Here is a 19,545-nt window from a genome sequence, read left to right on the forward strand (position 1 = left end):
CTCTCTCTCTCTCTCTCTCTCTCTCTCTCTCTTTCAACTTGCTCCCAAACTCGCTCCCTCCCTCAAAAATACTGTTGCCTGAAAATCCAGGAGTTAGATTGTTAGCTGAGTAAAACCTCTTTGTGTCACTTACAAAAGTCGTGGCATTTGCACCAGCCATCGCACATTGTCCGAGTAGACCTGGTGTTTGACAGCCCACTTTGCCAACTTTTCCCACTCATCTCTGGAGCGCCCGTACACGGACAATCTCAGCTCCACATTCTGATACTTGCTTTCCTCCAGGTCAGCCATCACCTCCTGAGTGACAGTTACACAACGTGGTCACCATGTTTTGTTTGTCTCTAATGAAATATTGATACTGAACTGTACTTTTAACTTCTATCCTTGTCAGGTGGCCACTTGCTGTCAAATGACATCATAGTGGCTAAGGGCTCAATCATGCCCCATGTTAGGAAGGTCACATGATCACACTCTAAAAACAGGTGATCTCAGGATGATAGCAGCTAAGAAGGCTTGCATTGCTTTGCACTGTTAGCTACATTTGAAGGCGCATCGTTACCTTAATAATGTGGCCAAAGTATTTGCCTTCGACGTGATTGTCCGTTTTGATGAAGATCTCTCTCAGGATGGATTCACCAATGGGATTGTATTTGGCATTAAACTTGTCAAATCGATGAAAAGTATTGCGATCCTGCAAGTGGAAGAAAAAGGTGAGTCCATCCGTTTATCACCTACACCAAAAGTTCTGATAATCAGGCTTCTGACTTACCGCGTGCATGTCCAAAGTGTCCACACTGAGGTCAAAAGCAGTCAAGTTCATCGTCTCAAATACCTCCATGAGCGTCTGACCCTTTCCTCTCTCCACATGGACAATCTCCTGAGAATACTTCTTCATGGCTCTTTTGATAAAGCGCAAAAGATGCTTTTGGTTCATACAGGAGGAGGCATGGATATGCGTGTCAACCTTGACACATACAAACAGGAAGCTGATTACACAACCTGGACGGAAAACACAGATTTGGCTAAGTTAGATCCTGACGGCTCTACCTTCCGGATATTGTAGAAGTCTCGATGCGGGACTTTTTTCTGCGCTGCCAATTCTTTCATTTCATTCAAGAGGATGTGCATCTGGAACTTAGAGCTTAGATACTGCAGGCGACGGTAGCAGAAGGACTTTCTGCGGGTAGAGAATGGAATTACCCGTTATCCTTATTAGGTAGCTCCCATGTTGAATAAATAAAAAGAGTTCAATGGTGGAAAATGCATTCAAAAAAAGGAAAATAAAAGTACACTGGTCCATTGATGATGAGGGCCATCATGACATTCATGTCAGCAATGTACTCCTGCAGGTTCGGATATGGCAGGTCCAACTCGGTGCTCCTGCAAGCAACATGCAAAGTGTAAGAATGGGAAAAAAAAGATATTTTGCTGGACCATATTTTCTTAGAACCATCCATAACTCACTTGTCCATGGTCTCTCTTGATGTGTACACGTGCATGACACCATCCACCATCGTGCAGCCGTAGCCCACGTCGGGCGGCATGCTGCTCGGGTCCTTGTTCTTGTAGGGGTGCGTTCCAGAAACAGGTGGGTGCACTGTGGCATCTGAGGGAGCACAAAATGTCACAGTAAGTGTCAAGTTTGAAGGAGGTGGAAATAAACATGCGACTCATCTCTCAGCGTAAGAAGGCCGTCACGCTGGGTTGCCCGTTCGGAGGTGTGCAACAGATGGATGGTGGTTGAGTGTTAATGTAGGAGTCATGTGCAGGATGATAGTAAAGTCCTGGTTGTGAATATCTCGAGATAAATCAGAAATAAGGCTGTGACAAAGAGCAACGGAAATTGTGACTTTAAGTTATGTTTTTACTAGGTCAGGCATGTCCACTTACATTTTTGTGGCAATATAAAGCAACATTTGTAATGTACTGTACTGTACTAAATGGGATTTTCGAGATGCGCTGGAACCTTGGTCTTGTGATTACTTCACTCCAAAACGTCTGACTAACCAAATTATGTGAAAACTAGCAGTATTTCTCATTGAGAATATACACCATTGATTTATAGATAATAACTATAATTTTACATATAGAAGATAATGGGACGTATACATCCATCCGTTTTCTGAACTGCATAGTCCCCACACGGGTCGCGGGAGTGCTGGAGCCTATCCCAGCCGTCATCGGGCAGTAGGCGGGCGACACCCTGAACCAGTTGCCAGCCAATCACAGGGCACCTAGAGACAAACAACCATTTGCACTCACACTCACACTCACACCTAGGGACAATTTGGAGTGCTCAATCGGCCTACCAAGCATGTTTTTGGGATGTGGGAGGAAACCAGAGTGTCCGGAGAAAACCCACGCGGGCCCGGGGAGAACATGCAAACTCCACACAGGGAGGGCAGGAGGTGGAATCGAACCCGGACCCTCCTAACTTAGAGGCAGACATGCTACCCAGTGATCCACCGAGTCGCCGTGACATATACATGACTAATTAAAAAATGATGATAAATGACCATTTAAGATCATTTTGACCGGGATTCTCACCCTATTTCCAAAGTAGGACCTTATTCTTCCCAGTCATGTAGATCAACTGGTAAATTTCAGCTCAGCTCCTTCATCAACATGACAGAACGAACCCCTGCAGACACTGCGCCAATCTGCCTGTCGATCCCCCTTTTCATTCTTCCCTCACTCGTGAACAAGACCCAGAGCGTCTTGAAAGGTAGAGTGCCACAACGCACCTGCACTGGCCTCCGTCGCCTCTTGAAATTCTTCCTCATTGATAGTCAGGTCGAGCGGTCTCTCGCTTAGCTCTTGCAGGTGGCTCTTGGTGGTCCTGCAGAAGCTCTGCAACGACAGGCCCATATACTTCTGTCTTATGAACAGGGCTTTCACCACACACTTTGCAGCATCCAGCAAGTCCGTGAAGGGAACCTGCATTGGGGTGCAACAGAACAAGAGACGATGAAGAGCATGTAATATATCTGGAAAAAAAACGGTTTGACTTACCCCACATTTCTCATCTCCAGAGATGGTGACCCGCTGGTATTCTCTCTCGGGGAGCAATTCTCTCTCCAGCAGATCTGGCGCTTGACTTTGTTGCTTCATGTATCTGACAGAAAATATGCCTTTTTTTTTTCTTCCTGAGCACATGGATTAGGTAATTGAATGGATAATTGCAAGATACTCACTCTAGATCTACAGCGCTGTCTGTTTTCATGAAATCCTGTTTGGCTCTCAGCAAGATGTCTGGTTCAAACCTGTGGACAGAGAGGTTGAGCTCACACATACACCAGACATTTCATTTGGTAGACCAATAAAGATAACAATTCATCTTACTGACACGGTCAGTGACTGCGGCGTGCTGTGGCTGATAGCAGCGCTTGACTAAATGTGAATTCTGTTACCATCATGGTGCACGTGCGACAATGAATGGCAATGTTTATTGTACGTTACTAGTGAAAAGGCTTTTAAGTAGTCTTCTCGTCACTATATGTCGCTTGCATAAATAGCTGAACAAAGGGTTAAATAAATAAATATGTTTTGCACTGATTAAGTAGTACGTTATTCCCTGTGGCAGACCTAACAATCTCTATTGTGTTGGAGCACAATAGTTGGGAATTAATGTTGTAGACAGGTATGCTAAATTGCAAAATCCTTTTTCCATGAAAGAGGTGTCAAAGCCCTATTCATCAATGTCTGCTTCCTGAACGTGTGTTATTCTTTTTTTCCCACTCACTTGACATCTTGGCTGATCTGCCGCTCAAGGCGCTGTCGTCTCTCCTCGAGCTGTTCAATGGGGCTGTCCTCTGGGAATTCATAAGGAGCACTGCGCATCTCACTGTCTGCTAGGCTGCGTGAAAACAGTTCCTTCACAGACACACAAGCACAGGTACAATGTAATATTGGATGTTGAAGTTCATTCAAACGTAAACACTATCGCAGCTACCGCAGAGAACCGACCTCGGCAATTTCTTTGTACTTGCCGTCCATGGATGTACGGAGATCTATGGATTGTTTTAAGGCCACGGGGATCCCAGGCAAGGAATGCTGGGGTGTGAGGAGGTGGCGGGCACCACGGAGGTCGACTAGGAAAGGAGAAAGTAATTGTTCCATCTCACTCAGACTTGTGATCAAATTACACATTTTGGATGGACATTTGCCAGCAGAAGAGCTTCGCTCAATCATGTCTACCCTCTGGTTTGATATTGTATATTTGATCAAAGTCAAGACCAATATGCTCTCTCTCAAAAGAGTCCTGTACAGTATGAAAGATGGCAGTGAAAAAATCCCAGCGCTATACAGACAAACACTTCTTAAAAAGGCTGAGTGAAAATAAATAAAGACAAACGGAGACTACAAAGTCGCAACAACTTGTGTCGTGCAGCACCTTCTGCTGAGCTCCACCGTCTCAACACATCCTACTCAACATGTTTGCCTGAATAACACCACTAGAATCATGAGCAGAGTCTTTGCTATTTAATACTTATCTTTCATCATAAGAGCAGGGTATTGGGTAACTTGACTTTACTATAGGAAAAGGAAAATATTTCACACCTACTCAACTCTTCTCACTGACCATAAATAGTATCTTTTGTCTATGAAATTGTAATGAGTACACCTCTTAATAACATTATATAATTAACATGTTGGTCACACGTGCCCCACCTGGCATTTGACCTCACTTCAACATACTTCATGGACCGAAACATTTTAGAACATGGTGCCAAAGCACAACTTGTTCATGCACAAAATCAGTAAAGAGGTGAGTTTTTCCAGAAAAAGAAAAGCTGTGCCATCCAATCTACTGCAGGCCATTAGACAAAGTGATGCCTCACTCTTAGCCACAAAGCCACAGATGTGCCTGTGCTATGTAAAGCAATGGCCTGCCAAGACGTTATCCTTGCCACCCGTCACCTTGGGCCATATCAGTTCCCCCTGATAGCACAGGACAGTGTTGTCGAGGGCAGCTTGCGACCAGCGGCAAAGAAATCCAAGCTGGGCCGCGGTGAAGCCGAGCTGAACGGACCCGCGGCTAATCCCCTAATGGCTGCTATATTTGGATGAGATGCATCTATGGTTACATAATAGTATCTCATCTCTATACAGCCGTGACTTACTTTGATACCACATAATCTTTTCATGGTGGACTATTATTGATATAAATGAGCAGAGCAAAAGGAGCAGGGGGTGAAAATGCAGCAAACAATCTTGAGGAGTGGCCAGATGACTGAAAAGATTCTACATATCATTTTTCACCTGTTACCAGTAAGCCTAGAAATGAGGTCAAACCATCTTGTCAAGAGACGGCAACTGCATGAATATTTCAATAGTCCAATTCAAAGCGTTACATACTGTTCAATGTAAAATGCATAGGTAGGTCATTTATACAGTGGATATCAAAAACCCTCTACACACCCCAGTTCAAATATCAGGTTTTTGAGAAAAAAAAAAGAAACGTTGCAATTTAAAGTAAAATCTAACAACTGAAATGATTGATGTGGTTGCACAACTGTGCACACCCTCTAACAACTGGGGATGTGGCTGCATTCAGAATTATCCAATAACATTCAAAGTCATGTTAAATGAGAGTGAATACACACCTTCCACCATTTTTGGATTTGCACATATTGACTGTGTAGGCTCAGGATTTACTCCATACGAGATTCCTATGACTCAAATGTGTACACACAGACATATCTCCTGTGAGAGTTGTAAAGCAGGCACGTCCAACAAGCAATATCAGTGACTATCAGATGCCCCTTGGTGAATGCGTAAAAAAGAAGCCAGCAAATGTCCAAAACACGAATAAAAAACCCAGACAGCAACTTACAACCCACAATGCAGAGTGATGATGAGGCACTATTATTCTTTCCTTTTAGAAAGCATCTCTCAGTTTGCAGTCATATGATGTGTACATCAGTCTTATGGATTCTAGTGGAAAACTCTATACAGCCAAGTCTTGTTAACAAAAGATAACTTCTTTACAATAGATGACAACCATTTTGACCAAGTAATTATTATTATTATTATGTTTTGGGGGGGGGGGCTCATTCAATCCTCATTCATACTGCTTAGTGTGCTGAAAACTGCACTGCTGTCAAGGGACTTGCAGGAGGAGAGTATAGAAAGCAGGGCAGGTATAGAGGAGAGTGGGATTTGTGCTTTTGCTCAGGAGAAGGCTGGCAGAGCATACCTGTCAGAGCCCATTTACCAGAACATAGAAAGGGAGAAACATGAGGGAGAAAGGAAAAGAGAGATGGAGCATGCCCGCTAAATGGCCAATGGCCCAAGATGTCATCTTCCGTCCGTTTTTAAGATGACTTTAACACAATAGAGAGGAAGGAAACAAGAGAAACTCCCAGAGAACAACACACACACACGCGCGCACACACACACACACACACACACACGCACACACGCACGCAGGCACACATTCATCCGCAGTCTTTCTCCTTGCTCTGTCCCTGTCATACATACAAAAAGGTGGTCCAGCAGATCCATGAACTCCCCCTCACATGCCACCTCCTTTTTCAGGCCAGCTGTCGCTGCACTAGTTGCCTTTGGAGCTGAGCTTTCTCATTTAAACGCCTCTGATATCTCTCTGGAATGTACCATGGGAGAGCTCAGAGGAGGGGGTGGGGGGGTAAACGGCATGCATCACCGTTGGATGTGGGAAGTCAACTGCAGTACGTCCCCCCCACCTCCCTACTCCTCTCCTCCCAACAGTGAATTCTGCCAGTTTAAAGTGCCGTGTACTCCAGATATCGGTGTAATCTATGTTTCTCAATCAGAAAGTGCAACATCTTTTTTTTTTTTTGTTCAAAGAAAATGAGGACTGTCCAAAAAATAGGAGCCTCATTTCCTCTTACGAGGATGAAATTAAAGGGCCAGCACTTTGATGACCCCATTATGATTGAGGAGGCACACATCCCCGTTTGTGTATGTGGGATGTAGACAAAACACAATTCGCTATATTACTCAATCATTGTGAAACAAATTACACATTGGTTTACAATTGTAATCTGCCTGCACGCAAGGTAAATTTGCACTTGATAATAACCATGGTTGCAAAAATGTGAGCATCTAGGGCACGGCTGTATAAAGTCTGGCTACAGGTCCAAACAGCATGTCTGCTGTTTGTGTCAAAGGGTTTCACATGCCCACAGTTGAATATTATTCTCTACATCCCCTGATTTTAACCCACAGAATAAAATTATAAAATACCCAAAAATCTGGCCTGGCACCTGTGGGGCTCAAGCATCTTTCACAGGGGAACAGTGGTCCTGTGACCCCACTTCTAGCTATGCCAGTGTTTGTTCCTATCTACAAATGTAAATTGTAAGTCGAATGTTTTTAGGTTGAGGACAACCTGTAATTTTCCTATGATTTAGCCATTTTTAGCCAAATGCCAAACTGTGCAAATAACGTAGAAAGTTCATAATTATTTACTGTATTACCATAAACAACTGTTTGAAAACAGAGATACTTGTTATGATATAAGTGGAGCTGATGTTCTCAAAAAAATGTAAGACGAAGGCTGACATAAAGCAAAGCTGTGTCTCTGTTAAAGGTGTACATATAAAATGTACCTTAAAAGGTGTCATTCAATTATGTCTTTTGAAAAAAACTTTCAACTTCAAGTATTCAATAAATACTGTATAGGTTTATGACTATTGCAAATTTGGGTTGACTTTGTTTTTGTTTAAAAAGAAAAAAAAGTTTTCTTTTTATGGCTTGATTTCAATATGAGGTGATGAAATTGGTGTTGGTGCTTGGATAATTTTTATTTTTTGAAATACATGTTTGTCTTATGCTGATCGAATCAATCAGTCGATCAATCAATCAATCAATCAATCAATCAATCAATCAATCAATCAATCAATCAATCAATCAATCAATCAATCACAATCTGCGAGTCCATTCAATACATTAATTTTATGAAATTATAAAACGATTATAAAATAGATTTGTGTGATTTGAAGTTGATGAAGTTCATGGCTAACTAAATGATTAGAAAGCCAGTGATCATTGAGAGATTAGTGATGGTCACAAATAGTACCTTTTCACACCAAATCAAGTCGTTTTGCAGGAGTCGCACACACGTATAGACAAACACCAGATAAGCGCTAGCGAGACAAATGGATGGATGGCTGCGATGGCAACAGGGTCCAAATCCATGAGGCGTCTAACAGAAGAGATGTTGGATGACCAATAACAGTAGCAGATAAACTGTAGTGCAACATGAGGGCGTGTCAGGTAAGACAATGGTGGGTGGGAGACCAACCACACAGTCAATCACTAGAATGCCATATTAGTCATGGAGATTGTGTCACAGGAGGGAATGACAGGGATCTATTATTCATTATTTTCCCTGTCATAATTACAGGACGTGTTCTGGCAACGGACTCCAGACATGTGTGCAAGATGTGGGCAAAGTGCAAAGTGTGCACACACACACACACACACACGCACACACACGCGCGCGCACACACACACACTGAATTGCCCTGTGTATGAAATGTGCTGTATAAATAAAGCAGTCATGATAGTGATTGTATGATGGCAAGAGGCTGTGTAATTGACACAAGAGTTTATGCACACAACATGGCTATGAACATTAATTACAGACGTCTCTGGGCTCCCATTACATTGATTCTTTGTCTCACGGGTAACACTATCATCATTGACATACAAAAATCGATGAACGTTTAGTCATATCTTCCATCTATATTCTACACCACTTGTCCCCATTAGGGTTGGTGGTGAGCTGGAGCTTCTACCAGCTGACTTTGGGCGAGTGGTTGGGTACATTGGTTGCTAAGGACAATTAGGTCTTCACTTGATCTTAAACATGGTTTTGAATGTGGGAGGAAGCAGGTGGAAAACCGCACAAGCACAAAGGGAATAGCTAAAACCCAAAATCCACACAGGAAGGCTGCAGTTGGGATTCAAACCCCACACCTCAGAACTGTGAGGCAAATGTAGTAACCATTAATACACCATACCACAATTTTGCTACTTGGTATTCAATACATACACAATATGCTCCAAAATAGCCTTGAATGGGCTAAAAATCTGTTATTGCGTCATGTTTGCAAACTCATGTGGAACGATTCTCAATGCAGCCTTTACAAAATGAGAGAAATGACAGCAGAAACGTTGAATGCCTCGAAAATAATTTAGTCTTAATCTGTTGCCTTGACTATGTTGGCCAAATATCGAGCACGTTTGCGTTAGCCCAGTAGAAGAAGTCAGCAATCCGCTACAGACCAGCTGGATCATCATGCGCAATTTCACACGATAACAATATCCAAATCCTGTCTCAAATATTCTGACTTGAAAAACAGTTCTGATATTCAGATTTGTTTGACACTATAAGTGAGATATTCATTTCACAGTATGTTTATTATTGTGGTTGCAGTGGCGCAACTGCACTGCATCAAACTCAGAGCTCCTCCTAAATTTGGAAACATGACTCGCTGGTGAAACTAATTGAAATAACCCAGGTATTAGACCCAGCCCTCATTATTCTAGTCCTTTATAATTGAATAAAGATAAACCAGCGGGCGGTGGTAGAGGGCATGTTGCAAAACAGGACAAAGACCCATTAAACACGCAAATTAATTTCTACGTTTTGACTGACATGAGACGGTCGTACTACACTGCAGTTTGTATTAATGTTTGCATGCAGGAGGGATAATCCACTCATTCATGCTGGGGATCAAATCCTGTGCAGATCTCCCTGCAGGACACATGACACTGTCTTGCAGCAGTGTTGTTAGTGTTGCACTTATTAGAAAAGTGTATACCACAAGTAACATCCTGCAGCTCTACAACGGCATCGGAAAGCAAACCATGAACCAAAAACACAGTAAGGAGAGACTTTCAAACAGACATAATTTCAGCATCCATGTCATGAATATGGATGTTTGCATGTGATGTCCCCGAGTTGAACACAGAAGAGTTCAATTAAATGAGAGCTGCGGTCTTGTTGATTTGCCTCTCAGCCAATCAACAGGTTATGTTCTGTCCATATTTCAAAGTGCTTCACTGTCTCCGTGGCGCTACTACAATGACACAAAATACTACAGTAAGCTCTCAATCACCTCAAAGATGTCACTCACCTGTACTGGTTGTGTATTGCAGGCTTCCTCGCTTTCTGAAGGGAGAGTGGGGCTTGCTTTTGGCTGCCCCGGGGGGCACGTTGGAGGACATGCTGCCAGTTCCTGTGCTTCCACTTGTATGGAGAACTGAATGAGTCAGAGCTGCGGAGGTTGTCAGCGTCGATGGAGAGACAGCGAGACAGGGGTCGAGAGAGAAAGCGAGCGAGAGAAAAGCAGATGATGAGATACGTATTGTACTGATGCTGAATGCTTGGGGGGGCTCAAGTGCAGTCTACTTTTGCGCGTGTGTGAGTGTGTGCATACGCTCTTGGGAGCCAGGTATTGCCAAACTGGTTGGTACAGTGTGAGCTGCAGAGTATCCCTCTGCAGAAAATCTGGTCCCGCCCTTCAGAAGACATCAGCGCTGGAGCTGCAGCATTGATGGAGGTTGGGGGTGTAACAGGGAGACGCGTGGCCACCCCCCGACACACACGCACACCTTCTATCATTCAGCACATGTAAACATGCACGTGCGCTCAGAGAATACAAATGATCTACGCACTCAGCAGCATACGCCTCCTGGTTGCACTGTTGCCATGGCAACCAAAAGTCTGCGTGGGTAAATCAAGGGAGTGGAAAGTTCTGATTTTGGAAAAGACTTTGTGTGTGGGCTTTAAACTTGGATTCTTTTTCAATTGAAGAAACAAACAAAGTAACTAACTGACAAACAAAAACGGTATAAAATCCATACAGCAGCTGATTTATTTTGACCGAGAGTTAACATGGTTTCATGACAAAATAATTTCCAGAATTATAAAATTACTTCTTAATAAAACATTTAATCCCTGAATAGTGAGGAGAAACCTACACACATATAAAACGTCCCCCCAAATGCACATTGAAATACAAATAAAGCCTCATGTGAACTGTTAAGAACCCCACAACCCATAAAAAATAAATACTTGTCCTATATTTTATTCAATATTTGATTGTTTCTGGTGGCACATACTTCAGGCTATAAAATGGCCCATTTTCCTGTTGTCCATGTTCAGAAATGAGCCAGCGCCCTCTTGTGGAAATGTGAAATAACTGTCTGAAGACTGCAGCAGAATTATATTTCTGCTCTATGCTGTGGATCACATTCAAAACCATCATGATAACTAAAAACAAATATCATTATGGTATTACATATAGATAAAATGTCTCAATCAAAGGCATATTAATCCAGTGTTCAGTCATTTAATCACATTCTAAAATAGTCTGCAGCTTTGCATCTTTGGATGGTGAACATTTAATAAGGGACGTGATACTGTGCAGTATTGACACAATGAATTTATCACATGTAAATAAGACTACTTGAATTTGTATTGCATTCTCTTCTTGCATCTAAAATAGGAGGAAGTGAAACTTCTTGAAAGGTTTGAGCAATGACATCCTGCAAGTCAATGTGATCTTGTGTGAAACATGAGCAAACAAGAAGTTAATGAAGTGTTTCCTTACATGAAAGCACCCTCACTCCACTTCCCCCTACAGATAATCTGTCTGTGCGGCTAATCCCTCTGCGGCAGCAGCCCAAGCAGCACAAGCAGTACAAGTGCCATTGAAACTGACCTTGGAAACACAGTCATCTGTCTATTCCACGACCTGTTAACAAGTCACTGCATTTTGCTTGTTTGGTTGAAATATGCAGCAGAGGGGAAAATAGGAACCACAGGAGTGCAACCATATGTTGTAACATGAATACCACGGGAACCTGAGCATACTTGTAAAGGAAGACATTTTGGCTTTTGATTTTATTATTTCCTATTCAAACGTAAATGAATAACTGTACTGTGCACTGAGTAAAGTGCATCTAATTCTTATCTAGTGGGCTTTTCCTGACATTGAACTGCTTTCCAGCTGTGCTACTGCTGTACAACATTAGCAATTAACAACAACTTAATTTGAGCGCAATGGCAAGCTAAAAATAGATACAATATAACACCACTCAGAAGCCCATGTGTAATTTTTAATGGTGATTAAGGGCTGACTGAAGGTGCCACTGCAGCTGTCACATGTAAACGTGACAACATGGCATCAGCGAGCATGTCAATGCGTCATCAGTGAGAGTACGACACCTCTCTCTCTGGCAGACTAAAAGATTAACATGGGGAAAATCTAGCTGAGCTCCTCAGTGGGTGGAACCAAGTGGAGTCCAACCTCAATGAAGTATCACAAATGGGAGAAGAGACACCTACTTTCCCTCAACTCTTTACTGTCTACACTGTAGACAGAAGTGTCAAACTCATTTTTGTCAAGGGCCGCATCATAGTCATAGTTTCCTTCGGAGGGCCATTATGATTGTCAACGCCTTCTATATATAGTATAGGCTACAAAGCAAACTGAAAAACTACTTTTGAAATCAGAGACTAGTAAAAACTGTTCAAATTTCTTAAAAGGACAAATGGTAATAAAAATAACAAGCAATATCTCTATTTTTTTGAAGACAATTTGTAATTGTGGGCCACCTAAAACGATGTGGTGGGTCATATCTGGCCCCCGGGCCTTGGGTCTACAGTTTACGCGCTGGTCTCCATGCGGTTATGCCCTTAAAGCAGTTTGACCACTCGATGCATCCTTACCAATTTGACGTTTAAAATGAATGCATTGAAGATTGTAACCCGCAAACCAAAATATCAAGTGTTAATCCTCAGCCTCTGTGCTTGAGCCGAGGCTCTCTGAGTAATCTTGTCAACAGATCAGAACCGCAGAGACTGAGCACAAAACGGGGCTATGCCATCTCCGGGCTAATGGGATTGGTCGGCGTCACTCGATGTGCCACCGTAGTTTGCCCGTTTTGTAGTGTCTAGGCCACAAGAGCCTGCCCCATCAGGAAAACATCTAAAAGATACAGGATAGAGGCTCTCAAGGACCAGAGTTGGTGACTCATGGGTGAAATATATTTTCTGCCCTCTGCTGGAGGAACATTTATTGTTCTGGCTGTCCCTGCAGTCACTGGCATTGTAAGAGATGAACAAAATTTCCGATTTGCAGTAAATCATAATTTCCAGACCAATAAAGTGAAATTGGATAATTTATCAGAGCACACCTGATGATCGCTAATTGCGATAGTTTGGGAATAATTTATAGAGACCAACAAGCATTCATTCACATTCACAACAGATTCATTAAACACTTACAAAAATATGTTCAAGAAGGAAAATTCAAACATCCATTCGTCCATCCATTTTCTGTACCGCTTGCCGCCACGGGGGTCGCGGGCGTGCCGGAGCCTATCCCAGCGGTCATCGGGCAGTAGGCGGGGGTCACCCTGAACCGGTTGCCAGCTAATCGCATGGCACACGAAATCAAACAACCATTCTTTCTCGCACTCACACCTAGGGACAATCTGGGGTGCTCAATCGGCCTACCAAGCATGTTTTTGGGATGTGGGAGGAAACTAGAGTGCCCGGAGAAAGCCCACACGGATACGGGGAGAACATGCCAACTCCACACAGGGAGGGCCGGAGGTGGAATCGAACCCGCACCTTCCTAACTGTGTCCCACCGAGCCACATCAATTCAAATATCATTTCCATATTAAATTTGATTCATATTGTTTCTTTTATTACGTTCCAATTCAGGTTTTCATTGGCAGTAATCATTCAGCTGCTAAAACAGAATTTAAAAAGATTTTAACTTTTGTGTATCCCGCTTCTCACCCAAAGTCAATTGAGATAGATACCCGTGATTTTAATGAGGATAAGCGATTTGTTTATTTATTTATTTACTTTTTTATAAATGATTGTCTTGTCGTTCTCTGGTCTTCTCTTCAAATGTAAATCTGTCCAAATCCATATTGACCGCTTCAATGAAATCCTAGCGCCAAATGCAACAGTTCTTTCACTTTGGAAAACTAAATGCCACAAAGACTTCTGGCGTCATTTGTGACCCAAAATATACTGCTTCTCTGTCTGTATCTAACTAACAACAGCATGTCAAGATGGCCCACATGCACAGCTGGAACTTGATGGACTGACGCCCATCTTATGGAGGGCCTGTTGCCACAGCCACATTCATCTTCACCTCATAACATCTCTCCCCCTCGCCATAAAACACACATTGATTTACAAAGGGATTATGTAACCTATAGCGCACGCATTTAGGTCATGTAAGCGCTCACATCCAACCAAATAACACGGTGCGGCGGCAGTTGCTCTATTTAGCAGTCACCGCACCACCTGAGATTTAAACGTCTTAACTGTAAGGAGTTTAGGAGACTTTAATGCCGCTCTCCTTGCTCATCCATGTGACCGGAGTCAAGAGTACAACAGGAAGCGAATGCAATTCATCTCAAAGAGATGACACCTACAATCGTTACAAATATTCTCAAACTTGATTTTTTTTTTCCCACCGATTGAGGTGCTCTGCAAATTATATCATCAGTGTGCTGAAGCTGCAAATATAGAACACGCATACTAATGTGCATAAAATATGTAGCGCATTCTTTGCTTTCTGTTACACTCAGTTTGTTGACAAATGATCATAATAAATTGGATCGTTTGTTGCAATCCAGAATAAAACCTGCAACTCACTACAAGTGAGTGTTTATACTCTCGTCTCCTCTGACTTGACAGCATTTACATTCATTAAGATAATTAGATTGATTGGCCAATCAGGAAGCGGGCTAAAGGGTTTAAGAAGAGGGAATTAAAGACTCTCTCTGTCTGTCCCTCTCCTTGTCAAGAGCTGCTGCCCCATCATCTACTCGCCAGCCAAGATAGCAAAGCTCAAGCACCTCCCTTCCTTCCAATCTCCTTCCTCTCGGAAATCTCCTTTTGGCACGATTAGTGCAACACCAGGATTCTCTGCAACAGCTCACAGAGGGCCGTCAAAATTTCTTTCCTTGAGGATCTTGAGTGTGAGGAGGCAGAAAGAATGGGCGCTGGAGCGAGTGCCGAAGACAAAAAGTCCAAGGAGTTGGAAAAGCAACTTCAAGAGGATGCCGACAAGGACTCGAAAACGGTCAAGCTTCTGCTGCTTGGTAAGTGACCACCTGAAGGCTCACCAGGATCCCTCACGCAGGTGGACAAAGCGATTGCTTTTCAGATCTCATCACTCTGAATGACATTTTCCGACAGAAGAAAACAGCAGAGAAGTCCGCCTGCAAGCTGGAAGCAAATGTCAAAAAATACATTTCTTTGATGGGTTTACCAACAGAAGGCTTATAAGGATTCTTTAAGGATTACGAAAACATTGATTCGAGTCAGAGGCAACGCTGCCGTACAAAAAACTCCTCATAGTGTAGAAAGGTTGTGATCCAGGCTGGCTTTATACTTATGAAAAAGAGCCTGTCACAACTGCTTACTACTTAGCCAAATGAAAGAAGCGTTTCTTTGGTTTATTTGGAGGCTTGTTCCTGCATAAAACTTCACATAATTTTAATGGAAAGGTGACACCTGGGCACTTCAGTGAGTGGATGAAAGAGATTAAACAGCAACAGTGAGTTGAGTCTGCAGATCCAGCAGATTAATCAACACTGAAACAAGAACAATTTGCCAATCAATTTGTGTTTGCAAGCGTCCAATCATATGTAAATATTCTTACTGGGATATCAGAGAAGCACGTCTAGTGTGAGAAGGGTGCACAAATGAGCTGCAAAGACGTTTCGGTTCTTATGTAAGGGCGTTGGTGCTTAAAAGATCACAGCCTTTGGTCTAAATGAATCACAGTACAGCAGCGATACACCAATCCAATTAACTAACAGCTTTAGTGCAGATCCACTTGCGGAGGCCTCTGCTGATCCCTCAGATGACAAAAAAAATGAACCTCTGTTAGACTTTCACCTACTTTGCAGCAGTCACATTCGTCCAATGCATCTTCAAACGCCAACCTGCCTTGTCTGACAGTCAGCACATACAATAAATTTAAACAATTCACCAGGCTCTCTTTAAAAAGGGTTAATAATGTGGAGTGACTGTCTCTTTAATGTGTGAATTGTTTAGTAAACACTGCCTATGAGCTGTTTTGTCATCTAATTTTGAGTCGTGTGTCCTTGAGTAACTAAGCAGACAGCAAAGAAAGCTTTCTAGTCAATTACGGCAAAACTATTCCCTTAAGTTGCTCAAAAAGACATTCTTCTGCCGTTTATGGGCCAAACGGTGTCCACGCTGACGAGAAACAGCATCTGCTAAACATTATGCTCTTGTTGCAGGTGCTGGCGAGTCAGGCAAAAGCACCATTGTCAAGCAAATGAAGTAAGTCAACATACAATAAATTCCATTGTGTTAGCACTAAACAGTCATAGTGGGCCATGAGGTTTTTGCAATCGTATTGGTTTGTTGTTGCTCAATATGTCAAATATCCACTTTGGCACCACTGTTGTTTGGAAACAGTGTGAATGTGACATTTTGTCTTTCTACATCTGACTATAGCCATTGTTATTCCATTGCTTGGGACGGAATGGATGCGATTTGCTTTCAAACTGTTTCTGCTCCACCTTGTGTACAGGATTTTACATCAAGGTGGTTACACAAAAGAGGAACAATTGGAATTCAGAGCCGTCATCTACGGCAACATCCTGCAGTCTGTTCTGGCTATCATCAGAGGCATGGAGATGCTGGGGATTGATTTTGGCGCTGCTTCTGCACAGGTCTCAGATGACACTAAGACCACATGGGCTTTACGTTACAGAGCAAAATCCAATATGGGATGCTGGTTGCCCTCTTATTTGTTTGTATTTACAAACAAAATATTGAGGTCAAACTTTGAATTTGACCACTTCCACTTTAGAGCTTCCCCAATAGTACTTCAGGGAACTCGCATAGGTGTTTTGGTTCTGACGGGATTTTCCTTTTCTAAAACCTGCAGGAGAACGCACAGAAGCTGCAGAACCTGTCCGACTCCATCGAGGAAGGCACAATGCCTGCCGAGCTGGCTGACGTCATTCAGAAGCTGTGGAAGGACTCGGGCGTGCAGTCCGGCTTCGAGAGAGCTGCCGAGTACCAACTCAACGATTCGGCCGGCTAGTGAGTCTGCGTCTTTAGCTCTTGAAAAGCAAACAGATGCAAGCTTTGCGTAGGAGCGACAGTGAGCTGTTGGTATCTATCCTTTAGCTACCTCAACGAAATGGACAGAATCTGCAAACCAGACTACCTCCCCACCGAGCAGGATGTGCTGCGATCTCGAGTCAAGACAACTGGTATCATTGAGGAACAGTTCTCCTGCAAAGAGCTGCACTTCAGGTGAGAAAACCGTCCTTCCGGTTTTCAGAAGCCAAACGCTAATAGCCTCTTTGGCGCGCAGAATGTTTGATGTGGGAGGCCAGAGGTCCGAGAGAAAGAAGTGGATCCACTGTTTCGAGGGCGTGACATGCATCATTTTTTGTGGCGCCCTCAGCGCTTACGACATGGTGCTGGTAGAGGACGACGAAGTGGTAAGTTGGCCCACAAGCTGTGAGGAAGGACCTTAAAAAAAAAAAAACTGTGACTGATGCTCTTCAACTTTGACTTTCAGAACCGAATGCACGAGTCTCTCCATCTATTCAACAGTATCTGCAACCATAGGTTCTTTGCGCTGACCTCCATCGTACTGTTTCTCAACAAGAAGGATCTTTTCGAGGATAAGATCAAGAAGGTCCACCTGAGCATCTGCTTCCCAGACTATGATGGTAAAAACAAATATGAATTCAAATTCAAAAAGCTTCTTCATGGCTTTATGTCTGATTATTTTGGTGTGTAGCAGTTTGTACACACACTGAGTACATTTTAGTTGGGTGTGTCCCAGCCAAGGCGCAAACACAAACATCTCATGGCTCGCCACCAATCAACACCCCACAAGTGTAGTTCAGGTGGGACAGTCTGGGGGTCAAGTCAGATTCAGATGGTTTCGACATGTGCTGAGGAGGGACCATAGGGAGAAGGATGCTGAGGATGGAGGCACCAGGGAGGAGAAGAAGAGGGAGGCTAAAGAGGAAGTTTATGGATGTTGTGAGGGAGGACATGCAGGTAATTGGTGGGACAGCGGAAGATACAGAAGACAGAGTGAGTTGGAAACAATTGGTCTGCTGTGGCGACCACTAACGGGAGCAGCCGAAAAAAGAAGACTGTCCCCAACAGTATTTACCATAAAATTGTTAAATTACAGTTTTAGCCCCCCTTTTTTAAAAATAGACATCACAACAATTGACTTCGGTCAGGTGTCCTGGCCGGTCCAGCGGTATCAATAGGACAGTCACTCTCTTACATACTCTCCTTAAAAGTACCAGACAGCTTTGTGTCTGAATCAACGCAAACATCAATGAATGAAACGTTTGTGCGTTGTAGGCCCGAATACGTACGACGATGCCAGCAACTACATCAAGGCGCAGTTTGAGGAGCTGAACATGAAGAAGGGCGTGAAAGAAATCTACTCCCACTTGACCTGTGCCACAGACACAAAGAACGTTGAGATTGTGTTCAATGCCGTCACAGACATCATTATCAAGGAGAACCTTAAGGACTGCGGTCTCTTCTAAGCAGTCCCAAAGTCGTAGGTATCCCAGGACCCAAACGTGACATGACACACACAATGCAGTCTGAGTCTTGTATCCAAATGAAAGTGGACATTCATAACCGATGAGAAAGATTATCAGAAAGCAGGTCACGCCATGTGATTTTAACATCTGAATCAATTTGCTAATGTTTGACTTAGGAATGGAAAAGCAATGAAATATGTTGACAGGGCATTCAAATAAAAAAGGAAAAGACGTAGCATTACCACAATAAATCAGTGAAAGTTTGTTTTTCTTAATTATCTCCCTCACCAGTGTTCACATGCTTGCAGTTTTGTATTTTGATTGTAGCGGATCAAAAATGAAGCAAGCCATGGCCTCCATCTTCACACAAGATGCCAATCGGCCCTCCATTCACAATTTGTATAGATTTGAAACTTGGCGGGTTCACGAACAGGCGATTCAAGATATTTGATTTCGTATACTTGAGCAAATGTATCACTGCAGCAACTTTGAATTCTGCTTTGTCTTCTCTCTGCAGAAACTTTTTAACTTTTTTTAAAAAAAAGAAAAAAAAACTTTACTTTGTCCCTCACATACTGGCACTAACTGAGATGTGTACCAATGGAGCAGCAAGGATCCTCTCTATTCGTTGTGTTCATGCCAAGTGACTCTGTCGAATCTCACATTCTTCCTGCTACACAGCTCATGTCCAACTGGGTCGAGACGCCCTACTTAACGGACATTCAAGTTTTTACTGGTTCTTCGGTTGTGGGAAAGAAAAAAAAACAGCAGCAGCTGGTATTTGAAGAAGACACAATTGCTTCCCTTGCCCATCCCTCGTGAGCTTGATTAAGTTATTTTGAACAAAAGTCAGTGAATCCAGAGTTAAAAGAGTAATGTTTTTGTGTAGCATCATTGCATCGTTTTTGTTTTTGAGTATTGTAGTCGGTGGTCTTGATATAAT

At 43.0% G+C, this 19,545-nt stretch overlaps 2 protein-coding genes across 4 annotated transcripts in view; one reads left to right on the forward strand and one right to left on the reverse strand.

Annotated features, from left to right (window-relative positions):
* Nucleotides 1-14,832, reverse strand: part of ampd2b (adenosine monophosphate deaminase 2b) — a 17,912-nt gene extending 3,080 nt beyond the window's left edge. For 2 of the 3 annotated variants that reach the window (XM_061272672.1, XM_061272673.1), the window contains exons 1-12: nt 10,131-14,832; nt 3,967-4,091; nt 3,743-3,873; nt 3,195-3,263; nt 3,013-3,115; nt 2,745-2,937; nt 1,465-1,606; nt 1,291-1,380; nt 1,048-1,177; nt 770-964; nt 560-691; nt 134-297 (exon numbers count right to left, since the gene is read on the reverse strand). In XM_061272672.1, coding sequence (XP_061128656.1) covers nt 134-297; nt 560-691; nt 770-964; nt 1,048-1,177; nt 1,291-1,380; nt 1,465-1,606; nt 2,745-2,937; nt 3,013-3,115; nt 3,195-3,263; nt 3,743-3,873; nt 3,967-4,091; nt 10,131-10,221 — 1,565 coding nt within the window. In that variant the 5' untranslated portion in view covers nt 10,222-14,832. Of the gene's footprint in view, nt 1-133; nt 298-559; nt 692-769; nt 965-1,047; nt 1,178-1,290; nt 1,381-1,464; nt 1,607-2,744; nt 2,938-3,012; nt 3,116-3,194; nt 3,264-3,742; nt 3,874-3,966; nt 4,092-6,483; nt 6,614-10,130 lie in introns of those variants that run through there. The other variant, XM_061272675.1, reaches the window with a different exon arrangement.
* Nucleotides 14,833-15,002: 170 nt separating this feature from the next.
* Nucleotides 15,003-18,853, forward strand: gnat2 (guanine nucleotide binding protein (G protein), alpha transducing activity polypeptide 2). The gene is made up of 8 exons (XM_061272680.1): nt 15,003-15,131; nt 16,302-16,344; nt 16,598-16,739; nt 16,958-17,115; nt 17,203-17,331; nt 17,393-17,522; nt 17,603-17,756; nt 18,412-18,853. Exons 1-8 carry the CDS (start codon nt 15,026-15,028, stop codon nt 18,600-18,602), a joined length of 1,053 nt encoding a protein of 350 aa, XP_061128664.1. The 5' UTR covers nt 15,003-15,025; the 3' UTR covers nt 18,603-18,853.
* Nucleotides 18,854-19,545: the final 692 nt, after the last annotated feature.

Source organism: Syngnathus typhle, linkage group LG2, assembly GCF_033458585.1.
Source record: "Syngnathus typhle isolate RoL2023-S1 ecotype Sweden linkage group LG2, RoL_Styp_1.0, whole genome shotgun sequence".
Classification (NCBI taxonomy): domain Eukaryota; kingdom Metazoa; phylum Chordata; class Actinopteri; order Syngnathiformes; family Syngnathidae; genus Syngnathus; species Syngnathus typhle.

What these genes read in the sequence shown, in the direction of transcription:
- gnat2 (XM_061272680.1), top strand. Translation starts at nt 15,026, where the DNA reads ATGGGCGCTGGAGCGAGTGCCGAAGACAAAAAGTCCAAGGAGTTGGAA. An exon ending in TGCAAAGAGCTGCACTTCAG is followed by an intron (nt 17,332 to 17,392) that starts GTGAGAAAACCG and finishes TTTGGCGCGCAG; the next exon opens with AATGTTTGATGTGGGAGGCC. An exon ending in CTGCTTCCCAGACTATGATG is followed by an intron (nt 17,757 to 18,411) that starts GTAAAAACAAAT and finishes TGTGCGTTGTAG; the next exon opens with GCCCGAATACGTACGACGAT.